Here is a 12,374-nt window from a genome sequence, read left to right as displayed (position 1 = left end):
TCTTTTCTTCGTCCTCTTTTCTTTTCTTCGTCCTCTTTTCTTTTCTTCGTCCCTCTTTTCTCTTCTTCGTCCTCCCTTTCTTTTCCGCATTCGCTATTATTGATTGATTTCCGCCCCTCTAATGGCGTTCAATCGTCCAGCTTCCAAGCGGAAGCAGACTTCTACTGATGACGATCCTCCATTGCAATTTGTGCCATATTCTGCCTACAAAGATCTCTATGATCGAGTCGCTGCCCTCACTTCTTTGGTCAATCAGCTACGTGGAGCCATAATTGATTCGGGTCAGAACAAACTCGCTGCCGCAGTGGCCGAATCCTGCGAAATCCTCCCTGACATGTCTCAAATCGCGGATCCACTGCTTCAGGACCCATTTGTTGCTGCCAATACTTCTTCTCCAATGGACACCTCTTCTAATATTCCGCAAGTCGTTACTCCATCTGTCACTCCTTTCAGCACCTTGGATATCGCGCGCGAGGCCGCGAAACTCTTGGACAAGGCTACTCGTGTGGTAATCGAGAGAATGCCAGACGATCGTGATAACAATGCTCAAGACGAACGAGACCTCGACTTCTTCCAGAAACTCGCCTCGTCCCATCACTTGCCTGCTCCTAAGAAAGCTCACCGTCACCAATGCTCCTCCAAATTTCGCCCGCTCAAGCTCCAATTCGACTCCTCGCTAGACCGTGATACCTTCCTGCATGGCTTTCTCCGGATCCGCTCTTCTGACAAATCTCTTATGGACATCACCAGCAAACCCCGTGCCCGACGTGATCTGACTCAGCCCGAACTGGACACCCTGCGCGCCTCTCGGAAGTTCGTTTACGAGCAGAACAAGATTGCCAAAGAGTCGAAATTCATCATGTCTGATATCACCTACAAGCTCAATTCCAAGCCACGTCCTTTTGTATAAGTGCCTGTCCGCCTATTGTATCTCCAGTGCTTATTGATTCTTTTTATGATTCTTCGTGTTCTATTTCGCAATCCTCTTCTCCCACTTTGAACCCTTTTTCTCTTTCTGTTCCCTCCTACCTTGCGCAGTCTGATTTTGGAATTAATATTCTCTTGTCAAATATTCGAGGTGTCGCCAGCCTTACCAAAATTTCTCTTCTTATAGACCTTTTCTTAGCCTCCTCCCATGATATCTTAGCCCTTACCGAAACTTTCCTCACTGATTCCATCCCTTCTTCCCTTTTTGAGTCTCGTAACATTTCCGTTGTTCGCTGCGACCGTATTCCGTCTCTCCACCGCAAATCTTCCGGTGGTGGTGTCGCTTTCCTCTCCAAAAATCACTTATGTCTCACTCCTATCTCGACCAACTTAGACCTCCACTACCCTTATCATCAATCTGAAATCTCTGCTTGTCTCGTCTCTCCTTCTTCCTCAAACCTTGATCTTCCTAAATTCACACCTTTTACACTTGTTTTAGTTTACCGTCCTCCTGACGGTAAATCATCTGAATTAACTGCTCTCACTTCCCACCTTGAAAGCCTCATTCCTTTGTCCTCTGTAGTTTGCCTGGGTGATTTCAACTTCCCTTCTGTGGACTGGAAGGATCCTTCATTTTGTCATCTTTTCTCCGATTTCATTTCCTCTAAAGGACTTACTCAACATGTTTCTTTCCCTACCCGCTCCTCATCTACTACAGCCAACATCCTTGATTTAGTCATTTCTTCTGATGATATTGTTCTTTCTCCTCCGATCTGCCACCCCCCTCTCTTAAATTCTGATCACATGAGCGTCAACTTCTCTTTTCTTCCTAATCCTCTTTCTTCTATCCTCCCCTCTCCTAGTCCCTCTTTCCCTAAGCTTGACTATAAAAAGTGCAATTATGGCCTGTTAAACTCTGATATTGCTTCTCTGGACTGGGATCTTATTCTCAGTTCCCTCCCCTGTCCTTCTTCCAAATTCGACAAATTTATTCAGATCCTTTCGGACCTAATCTTACTGCACACTCCACCCAAGCCTTTGACAAAACCTAGTCCTCCCTCTAAGTCAATTCGTCAGCTCCGTCGTGCTCGTAGCCGTTTCACCAAGCTCCTAGCCTCTCATCGTGCTTCCTTTACTGATATTCACGCTCTCAGCTGTAGAATTCGCAATCTCTCCAAAACCATTCGTGGCAACTACGCCAGAACTGAGAAAATCCTCATGAAATCTCCACATACTTCCGTTGCCCGCTCGCTCATCTCTAGAAGATTAAAAACCGTATCCAGTATTCTTTCCCTCACCTTCCAAGGACGTGTCGTCTGTTCCGACTCAGAGAAAGCCTCTATTTTCTCATCTTCCTTTTTGTCTAACTTCAAGACTTCTCCTCCTGCTTCATACGTTGCTCCTCATCTCTCCTCCTCTCGCCCTTCATCTTCCCCTTTGCTTGACAATGATTTGTTCGCTCCTTGGGTTATTGAGCATGCCCTACAAAAACTTCCTCCTCGCTGTGGCTTTTCTCCCCACCTCGCCAATTTTTTCCTGATTAAAAAATGTGCCACTTCTATATCTCTTCCTCTCTCGATAATCTTTGGTGAATCTCTCCGCTCTTCATTAGTTCCGCTTTCTTGGAAGAAGGCTGTAATTATACCGGTGCACAAAAAAGGTAATCCTGGTTGCCCGGAAAACTACCGCCCCATCTCGCTCACGGACCCCTTTTCCAGAATTTTCGAGAGAATTATTTGTAACCGAATTAAATTAGATTGTCTTCACAAACTCTCTGCACACCAACACGGTTTTCTCGCCAAGCGCTCCTGTCCTAGTTCCCTTGTTCAAGTTGTTACCAACTACAAGATAATTCTCAAAACTCACGGTTCCCTGGATGTTGTCTTCTTTGATTTCAAAAAGGCGTTCGACCAGGTTCCTCTCAATTTACTTCTAAACAAGCTTGCCTTATTTGACATTCCACCTCTCTTTATCTCTTGGTTTTCTGATTTTCTCACCTCCCGTTCCTTTTCCGTCAAAGTTAACAGTACCACCGATCCTTCCTCTGCTCTGATCCACTCTGGTGTCCCTCAGGGATCCGTCTCGGGACCTCTATTATTCCTCTTGTATATTAACGATTTATTAATCAGCCTTCAATCTATCCCTTATCCCTCCAAGCAGGTATTGTCTTGGTCTCCGACTGGGCAGTTTCCAATGATCTTCCTTTGGCTCATTCCAAAACGGGTTTACTCCGCTTGGGTTCCCTCAACCCCTCTCACCGGTTTCACATCGTTGGCTCTCCCATTCTAGATTCCCACTCTGTTCGTGATCTCGGAATTCTCTTTGAACCTGACCTCAAGTTTTCTGCCCACATTAAAAAGTCAGTATCTCTAGCTCGTCTTCGCTCTTCCCAAATCCTCAAATCTTTCAAGTCTAATAATCCGGCATTTTACTCTTTTCTATTCAAAACATATGTTCTTCCTATTCTTGAATACGCTTCTGTCATTTTCTGTCTTGCCCCCTCCTCATCCCTCTCCAGACTTCTTGAATCCACTCTTCGAATTTACTCTAGGAAAACTCTCCAACGATGCAATATCGCTTTCTCATCTTATTCGCATCGTCTAGAACTTCTCTCTATCTACTCTATAAGACACCGTAGACTCAAATCCCAATTACTCCTGTATAAATTTATAGCTGGCGCATCTCATTTTCCCAATCTCAATTCCTTTATCAGACTGTCAAGTTCTCCACGAAGACCCATGACTCTCATTTATGTCTCCCCCCTCTCCGACAATTTTTTCTCTTTTATCCTTCCCATCTGGAATGCCATTGTTGCCAATGTTAGTAGTTTCCTCTCCCCCTCCCAATTTGAACATCTTCTTGACTCTGCCATTACCCGGTTTTAATTTATTATCTCATCTGGTCATTTTGTTAAATACATATCATTATTCTCTCCTTTAATTTGCCTTCTACGGTTATCTCTTCCCCCTTGCCAACTTGTCTGCCTACCCTCCTTTTTATATTTATTCTCATTCCCCGTTTCCTATGTATCATGTCATCCCTATTTTCTACTCGAAACTGTCTCGTGAGGGATTGTTTCTAGTCTTTTGTATCTTTTTGGTTTCCTTTTAGTCACAATAAATTAAATTAATGCAGATTTATGTCATGTTCCAGTCCTACCTCTATCTATGAAATTGTGAAAGGGTCTTCGGCCTCTTGGTCGTTGGTCCCTTTCTTATTCTATCGCCCGAGTCTCCGTCACTCTTGTGGCACGTGCTACACGCGTGGGCCACTTGAGTAAGAGGGACGAGGGAGAAAAAGGCACGCGGTGCCACGCCTCACGAGAATTGCATCTTCTATTCAGTTCCATCACATAGAAGGACGGAGGGAGCCAGTCCAAGTGGAGCTCTCTCCGCCTTCATTAATAAACACAGTGCACTGTTAACCATTGTTTTCTGTACTTTAGACGGAAGGATACGGCAAAGTCCCTTTCCCGTTTACAAAATGATCTCCTGATAATACTAATTATCTATTGATGTATCCAGTGATCTCCTGATAAGATCAATTTTTTTTTGTTGATAGAATCAATTATCTCTGGAGAGACACGACTGTCTTTTGAAAAAACCAACCATCTCTTGAAAAAATCAACCAAATTTCTCTTGATAACAGAATTGTCTACTGATTAAATTATCTGTCTCCTGATGAAACCAATTATCTCCTAATTAACCAACTCGGAGCTGGTTGGAAACCAATTATCTATTGAGAAAACCATCTTCGGAAAAAATCAATTTATTTCGTCATTTTTAAATAGTACAGATGATGCGCGAGACCAAACCGTAGGAATCGAATAGTGAACTTGATTGATATTTGAAATGAAAAATATTTGAAATGAAATAAAATTGATTATGGAGAAGACATTTGTTGATTTGAAAAGGAAGTGAAGAGATTGAAAGAAAATATTTGAAATGAAAATGAAAAAAGGGATAGTACATGATGCATTTTAGACTTTAGGAATCGTCAAGTGAAATTCTGACATCATTACAAAAAGAGATGGAAATATTGAATGGAAACTACTTTGAATATTTGAATAAGAAAGGAAATGCTTTGAGAACTACTATAGAAAACATCGAAAAGAAGTTTCGACAAGAACATATTTAATCAAGAATCAAAGACCCATTTGAGATGGAATAGCTCATTGGCGATTTTTTGTTGAGTCCAGACACAGCATTGTTGAGGAGACCGTACATGAAATCAGTGTCTGGATTCTTCTCTTCAACCAACTTTTTGAGTCCTTGCCAGATCTCACCAATCCACATCTGGCTATTATGAAGCGCTGGCATCGTGTACTCTTTCTGAAATATAATTTTATACTCATTAAATTTTTCACTTTAGAAACGAACGATGTTAATTCCTTCCATTCCACGAGCATTTGGCACAGCGATTTCCACGAGAACACCCACCGCCTTCAAGAAGTCTTCGATGACCGTGTACTTCGGACGAGGCGGCATGTTGATCTGAACGAACAACGACGAGCGCCGGTTCTTGACTTCGATCGAAGTGGCACCTCCGAAACCGGTGAGCTTGATCAAGACTTGCTAAAAAGTTACCAGATTATCAGGAAATCGTTCTGATATCCTTACGTTTTTGATCAGTCCCACCAAAACTTTGCCAGATGAAATCTCCCGATGCATGTAACCACCTAAGTGCAAGTAACGCACTGCACGTAGGAGTTGGAATCCGACACGTACCGCATTCTCATTCGAAATCTTTCCATTCGGGCTTCTGCTGACGACGGTTTTGAGGCTCTCTCCAGCCGGCTCCATAACTGAAATTAATAGATGCGTAAATGCCTAATTCTGAAAAACAGTAAACTTACCAATGAAAATGTATTTGTCCCCATTGTATGCGTCAAGAAATTGAGGGAAACAGTCGACTTTCAGCAGACCCTTGAGAATCTTAATCTCAATAGAATTACGCCAAACGGCAGCTTGTTTCGGATAAACTTTTATGATGACCTTCTTTTGGTCACCACCGTCGGTGCGTCTCTCGCTGCCAATACCATTCTGAAATCCCTTGAAAACTGTCGAAAAACGACCGTCTGCAATTTTTTCAATTGCCTTGTAGTCGAACGTATCTTTGTTGACTTCTTTGATATCCCTGAAAAAAAATTCTGTTCGAAAAATTATACACTTTTCACACATCAATATGCCTTTACTTTAGTTGCGGCAGTTTTGATGTTGTTTGAAAAGTTGAACGTCCCAAAAAACACTACGACGCCCCTTATAACATTTAGACGACGCTCAAAACATTTTCAAGTTTTCTAGAATCTTAAAAGTGTTCCGAAATGTTCGGTTTTGAATATTTATACTCCCAAAAAACAACTAGGCATTCTGGAACTTGGACGTTCGAGTTTTCAAAGAACATCTAAACTGAAAAAGAGTCCTAAATTTTTATAGAAAATAATTTATTCCACTTTCTGACTAGGGAAGGATCCCGAGTCGAGATGGAGTTACAGGTCGAGATATATATCGCTAGAACGGAAATTTTGCGCTGATTTCAAATCTGTATTCCAATTTTGCAGAACGATTCTGTGAAAAAAGTTGTTCGCGTTTTTGTGGCTTCTCAGTGCAAAAATGAGAATTTTCAAGACTCCCAAAATTAAAGTTTTTCTCATTGTTTTCGAATTTTTTTATGCTGTACGTATGATAACGGATGTAAAGATGATTTTGACATAGTTTGATTGCAGAATTTATTTTCAGAAAATATTTTGCGGAGTTTCTTAAATTTTCAAAAATGGAGCATCTACAAAAAATTTGTTTGAAAATTTTCGAAAGTTCCAACACAAGCAATACGATCTACACTTTTGGAAATACACGTACAGTACAAAAAATTTTGAAAAAAATGAGAAAAAAGTAATTTTTGAGTAATTTCTGATTTTTGTGGGAGTCTTGAAAATGCTCATTTTTGCACTGAGAAGCTAATGCTGTGCTGAACTTTCTTTGTCCAATTTTTGTTAAAATATTTTTGGTTTGTTTTAGTCTCTCGAAACACTCGTGAAAAAACCCAAAAACTCACATTTTTCAAGCAATGAAAGCTCCTGATCGAGTTGTCTGTTGAAACTGAAAATAAGTGTAATTAGTGAGAAAAAAGAGGGATAGAGAGAGAAAATGAGAAAGAAAGAATAGCAAGAAAGATAGGCTCTATTACAGTTTAGATGGATCCCAAATATGTTCAAAAATGTTTAAACGTCCCAAAAAACATTTAGACGTCCCAAAAAATGTTTAGACGTCCCATTAAATATTGAGACGTCCCTTGAAGTCTGAAAATTTGGTTTTAAATAATTAGACGTCCCAAAAAACATTGAAACGTCCCAAAAAATGATTAGACGTCCCTTCAACACTAAAAGCCACTGAAAGTGTTCAAGCGACGTCTAAACATTTTTTGGGACGTTTAAATGTTTTTTGGGACGTCTAAATGTTTTTTGGGACGTCTAAATGTTTTTTGGGACGTCTAAATGTTTTTTGGGACGTCTAAATGTTTTTTGGGACGTTCAAGTTTTCAAAGGACATCTAAACTGTAATAGAGCCGAAAGATATATCAAATAACAAAGAACAAAACTAAGCAGCACAGGGAAAACGTGCAAACACAAAGTTTTGAAGAGTGTCACAAGGAAATCAAAAACTATTGCAGAACAAAAGTAAAGACGGTTGGTAAAGTCTCAAAATAGATATGGTATGCAGCCAGAATAATCTGATAGTCCAAAATGATATCTATTTCTGAGAAAGTTAAAATTATTCTGAAATTTCCAAAAATATGTTCTTTTAACGTCAATTTTTTAGTAAAATCTTTTATGAAGATACATTTAAAAAAAGATGTTGTACAAAACTAGATTGAGAACGTTTCTAGTTTTTTTTCTTCATTTGAATTCCTGTTTCTGATGGGTCTGAGAACAGCTAAGGATGTTCGAAGTTTCATTATGAAAAACTTTGAAAATTTCTAAAAGGTTCACTGCTTCAGATACCTCCAAATAAAGAGCTTTGTTTGAAATCTTTTACACACTATACTGAATATCCTTCTAATATATAACTAGCCCATCTATCCAGTGCATTTGCCTGTGGCACCTAATGAATGCGAAATCATCAAATACTCGTTGAGTAAACGTAAAAACAGTTGTATACACGTTCCCAGTGTTTTTACACTGACCGGTCTAACAATTGGTGGAATAAACTTCCTGAACATGTTTTCCCCGTTAAAATCTCTTCCCGGTGTTCTCAATCTAATTATTTCACGTTAAATCTTATTAAATATCTTACCCTCAATGCTCATAACTTCTAACTCTGTGCCCCCGCCTTAATTCAAATGTCACTTAACTTTTCTGAATGTAACGTGTCAGTGTTAAATAGGAAGTGAATAAAAGGATGATAAAAATCATTTTTGTGACAAATAGTTTTCTGTGATATACTTGAGAGTCACGATGAATGTTAAATAATTTGTAATTTGAATCTAAACAAAATCATCTGCTGTATTCAAATTGACGTGTGTTTATTCTTTCTCTCCACAAATTATCGGGTTTGAAACTTGGTGCATAATCTCCAGCCGCTTTCTAAGATTTTGTTCCACCTGTTGAAAAAAACAATTACAAAAGAAACATTCAACAAACTGGCTTGAATCTGATGCTCTCATCAATAGTGAGCTGAAAACCTGCAAAAATTATTAGTGTTTGAAAATACGTGTATATTTGTACTAAAAAAGTCATTTGTCTTCAGTACAAGAAGTGCTGTATTCCATTAAAACAGTGTTTCCCAATAACCTAACAAACGACGTTCGACGAAGAGGTCATGAAAAGACTAATTGTGGAGAGACCAAGAGTACCCCTTTGCAGTCCGTCGAAGATGAAGAAGAAAAGTGAGGACGATGAAATAAGAGTAGATTGTTTTCACAGGAAAACAATCAAAATTTTTTGTGGCCGACCTAAATCCTCCACCTTGATGGCAGAGGTTCTCAGGGTTCTAACTAATTACTACAGAACCAAGTGACACCCGAAGGGTCTCTTTGGCATGGATTTTTTGACTACCGACAGGTGATTTCAGTAAATCACAGTTTCAGAAACACGTCAGTTTGTCATAAAGACAGTTGATGCGTGTTATCAGAAAGACATCGAAGATGGTCTATCTGTGAAGCGAAAGACTCAAATAGATAGTTTTTTCATGATTTTTGATCTGATGTCTACTCTTTTTTTCTATTTTTGCGCGCAGTCAACCCCATACTTCAACATCAAATCAGAGACCAATCAAAACTTCTATTTCAATTTTCCGCTAAACGAGATAGGCATCTTTTGCCTTTTTCTCCTCCGTACCGAATCCTCCGTCGTTATTGTTTATTGAATCCTCCATTTTAATTGTCCACTGAATCCTCGTCCTCGAATGGTTGTCCGGATTGAATTCAAAAATAGATGAATAAAACGAAAATTTTTTTAAAAAAATAATGAAATTTTTGCGTATGCGGTTTTCATTGTTTCAACTGCTATTTCTCACACTCTCTCATTTCACAAAACGTTTTTACATATTAGCTTTTTCTCATTTCAGCTTGAGAAGCTTTGGGCGCGCAATTCGCTGTACATCTGAGGTAAATCTCCGCGCATAAAATGAAAAAGATTATAAAAACGACAGATAATTCAAAAAAACTAAAAATTTGAACATCGTAAATTTGTCAAGGCGGCTCCGAGACATTTCGAAACCGGACATTTCGAAACCGGTAAAAAGCGTATAAATTTTACTCTAGAAAACAGGTAATATTATGGTTCCGAGGGTCCGGGGTTTGACACCGGGCCTGACAAAACTTTTTTGCATTCCGTTTTTGGTCTTTTGGTACGAATCTGACAACCAGGGTTCGATCCCCACTGGTGGCAAAACCTTTTTGGTCTCTGTTTATAGCTTTTTGGTACCAATCTGAAGACCAAGGTTCGATTCCCACTGCAGATTAAATATTTTTGCTTTATATTTTTCGTTTTTTGGTATTAGTCTACGGTCGAGGGATCGACTCCGGATGTTGGAAAAATCTCTTTTATTGATTTTTTTTAAACCTTAACAAAAAACCATTTTTCCAACATCCGGAGTCGATCCCTCGACAGTAAACTAATACCAAAAAACGAAAAATATAAAGCAAAAATATTTAATCTGCAGTGGGGATCGAACCCTAGTTGTCAGATTCGTACCAAAAAGCTAAAAACAGAAACCAAAAAGGTTTTGCCACCAGTGGGGATCGAACCCTGGTTGTCAGATTCGTACCAAAAAACCAAAAACGGAATGCAAAAAAGTTTTGTCAGGCCCGGTGTCAAAACCCGGACCCTCGGAACCATAATACCACCTCTCTTCGAGAAAAAAATTATACGTGTTTTACCGGTTTCGAAATGTCTGGTTTTGAAATGTCCAGTTTCGAAATGTCAGAAAAAATTCAAAGTTTTTCAAAAAATAAGTGTTTTGATTTTAACTCCGGGCCTAGAAAATTATGAAAAAACGAAATAATTACAAAATGAGAAAAATAGTCCTTGAGTGAAAAATTAAAAGAGGAAAACTGTAAAAATGGGAAATATGTCCAATTAAAAATGTATGCAGTTCGAGTTGAGATGTTTATGTCAATTTTCAAACACAACCAAATATTAGCAGCCCACGCCTTCTTACAACTGCGCCCCACCGCAAACGAGAGAGTATCGGCGAGAGACGCAGAGTTTTTTCCGGCGCGAAACAGATTTTCACCACTTTTGATCTATTTTGGAATAATTGTTTCTTGAAAATTGGCAAATTTTGAATTAAAACTTGTAAAATCTGTTTCGTGCCAGAAAAAACTCTGCATCTCTCGCCGATACTCTCTCGTTTGCGGCGGAGCGCAGTTGTAACAAAATTGCTACGCTAATATTTCACAATATATTTTTCTCAATATTCTAAAATTTTTTCCCAATTATTGGGAAATTTTGACATTCGAAAGACTTCTTTGGAAATGTTTTAAATAGAACAAAAGCTGGATTTCAAAAACAATAGAAATACGGCGTGATTTCATTTTTTTCACACCCAAGAAGGCAAAAAATATTGTGATTTTTTGGAAAATGTTTTTGGTGAATCTAATAAAATTATTTTTAAACAGACTTGTCAAAACTGAAGCATTTTTACTATTATAAATTCACAGTCTGCCGCTGTAGAGCTTTAAAGGCGCATGGAATTTGTTAGGATCGTAGTTGAAAGCATGAAAACCGTATTAAAAATATTTAAAACCGTAGTGGGGTACGGTTTTCACCCATTTCAACTACGAGACCAATGCTAACAAATTTCATGCGCTTTTCAAGCCCTACGGCGGCAGACAGGTTGTGTTTGAAAAATTTCATAAAACACTCAACTCATCTGCAATCGAAACCAACGAATTCGAAGAATTCGGAAAGTGCGCAGCAATAAAACTTGCGCGCTGCAAAATAAAGCGCCTGCTTTCTAACAAGAGAAGTATTCCCAAAAACGTCTCCAAATCCTCAAGGCAATCCAAAAAACTCGATAAACCTTAAGAATTGGGGAAGTTTTGGGAATTTCGTAACTGATAACTTCTCTAAAGATACTAATTATTTTTCTAAAACTACCATATTTTTTCCGTTCCCCCACAGTCTTAACGCAGTCTCCCTGTCTCTCTCACACGATCCCAGAGCCTCCCATCCCAACTCTTCTTCCGGTACCCCCAGAAGAGAACCCAGCAACCCAAACCCGTCATCCTCCCGATTTCAATTTACTTTCTATCAGTTTTCTGAGATAGAAAGTGATTGAAAACACCTATACCTGAAACCAAACAAAAATAAACTACCTGAAGTTCCTTCGATTGATGTAGAAAGTTGAAACGGTCGAATTAAAGACGTTGAAGTTGAAGATGATTCCGAGGAGAAGTTTTGAGAAGCACAATTGAATCAACGAGCTGAAACAAAAAGTTTTTTATTTTTTCTTTATTTTTTAAATTTATTTTTGAATTTAAACTCACTTTATTTCCAATTGACATTGATTCCGAAGCGGCTTTCTCAGCTCCAGAAATTTTGAGCCTTTGCGATGATATATTACACTGAAAAAAGTTATTTGAGAGGCAGAATTTGCAAAAAATTAAAAAATCGGAAAATTAAAAAAATTTTTATCTAGAAAGTTAACCGTTCAAAATAGTAAAAAAGAAGCCTATAGGTAGTTTTGAGCCGGGAAGAACAATATCAAGCCTTGAAAAAAAAATTTTAACGGTGGGAATGTGCATTTTTCAAAAATTTTAGGCCGATCCCAAGTCTTTTTGAGTTTTTAGAAACCTTTTGAAATCTATTTTCTCGCAATAAATTTATAATTTTAGCCCCTTATAAGTAGTGCCCTGTCAAAAAAATTCAGGTCTCAAAATTCGAAATTTCAAAAGTTATGAATTTTTTTCGTTTATTTTAATTTTTATCTCGCGGCGCTGAAAAA

At 38.7% G+C, this 12,374-nt stretch overlaps 2 protein-coding genes across 2 annotated transcripts; one reads left to right on the top strand and one right to left on the bottom strand.

Moving 5' to 3' along the window:
* Nucleotides 1-121: 121 nt before the first annotated feature.
* GCK72_022524 (uncharacterized protein) lies at nt 122-910 on the top strand (the record flags this gene model as incomplete). The annotated part of the gene is made up of 1 exon (XM_003114229.2): nt 122-910. The coding sequence occupies one exon, from the start codon at nt 122-124 to the stop codon at nt 908-910; it is 789 nt and encodes a 262-aa protein (XP_003114277.2).
* A 4,150-nt stretch (nt 911-5,060) lies between these two features.
* On the bottom strand, nt 5,061-6,107 carry GCK72_022523 (uncharacterized protein; the record flags this gene model as incomplete). Its single annotated transcript, XM_003090854.2, has 4 exons — nt 5,061-5,258; nt 5,307-5,501; nt 5,547-5,731; nt 5,783-6,107. The coding sequence occupies 4 exons, from the start codon at nt 6,105-6,107 to the stop codon at nt 5,061-5,063; spliced, it is 903 nt and encodes a 300-aa protein (XP_003090902.2).
* Nucleotides 6,108-12,374: the final 6,267 nt, after the last annotated feature.

This window comes from Caenorhabditis remanei, chromosome X, assembly GCF_010183535.1.
Source record: "Caenorhabditis remanei strain PX506 chromosome X, whole genome shotgun sequence".
NCBI classification, from domain to species: domain Eukaryota; kingdom Metazoa; phylum Nematoda; class Chromadorea; order Rhabditida; family Rhabditidae; genus Caenorhabditis; species Caenorhabditis remanei.
The sequence above is the reverse complement of the archived record's forward strand: the minus strand, read 5'-3'. Positions and strand labels throughout refer to the sequence as shown.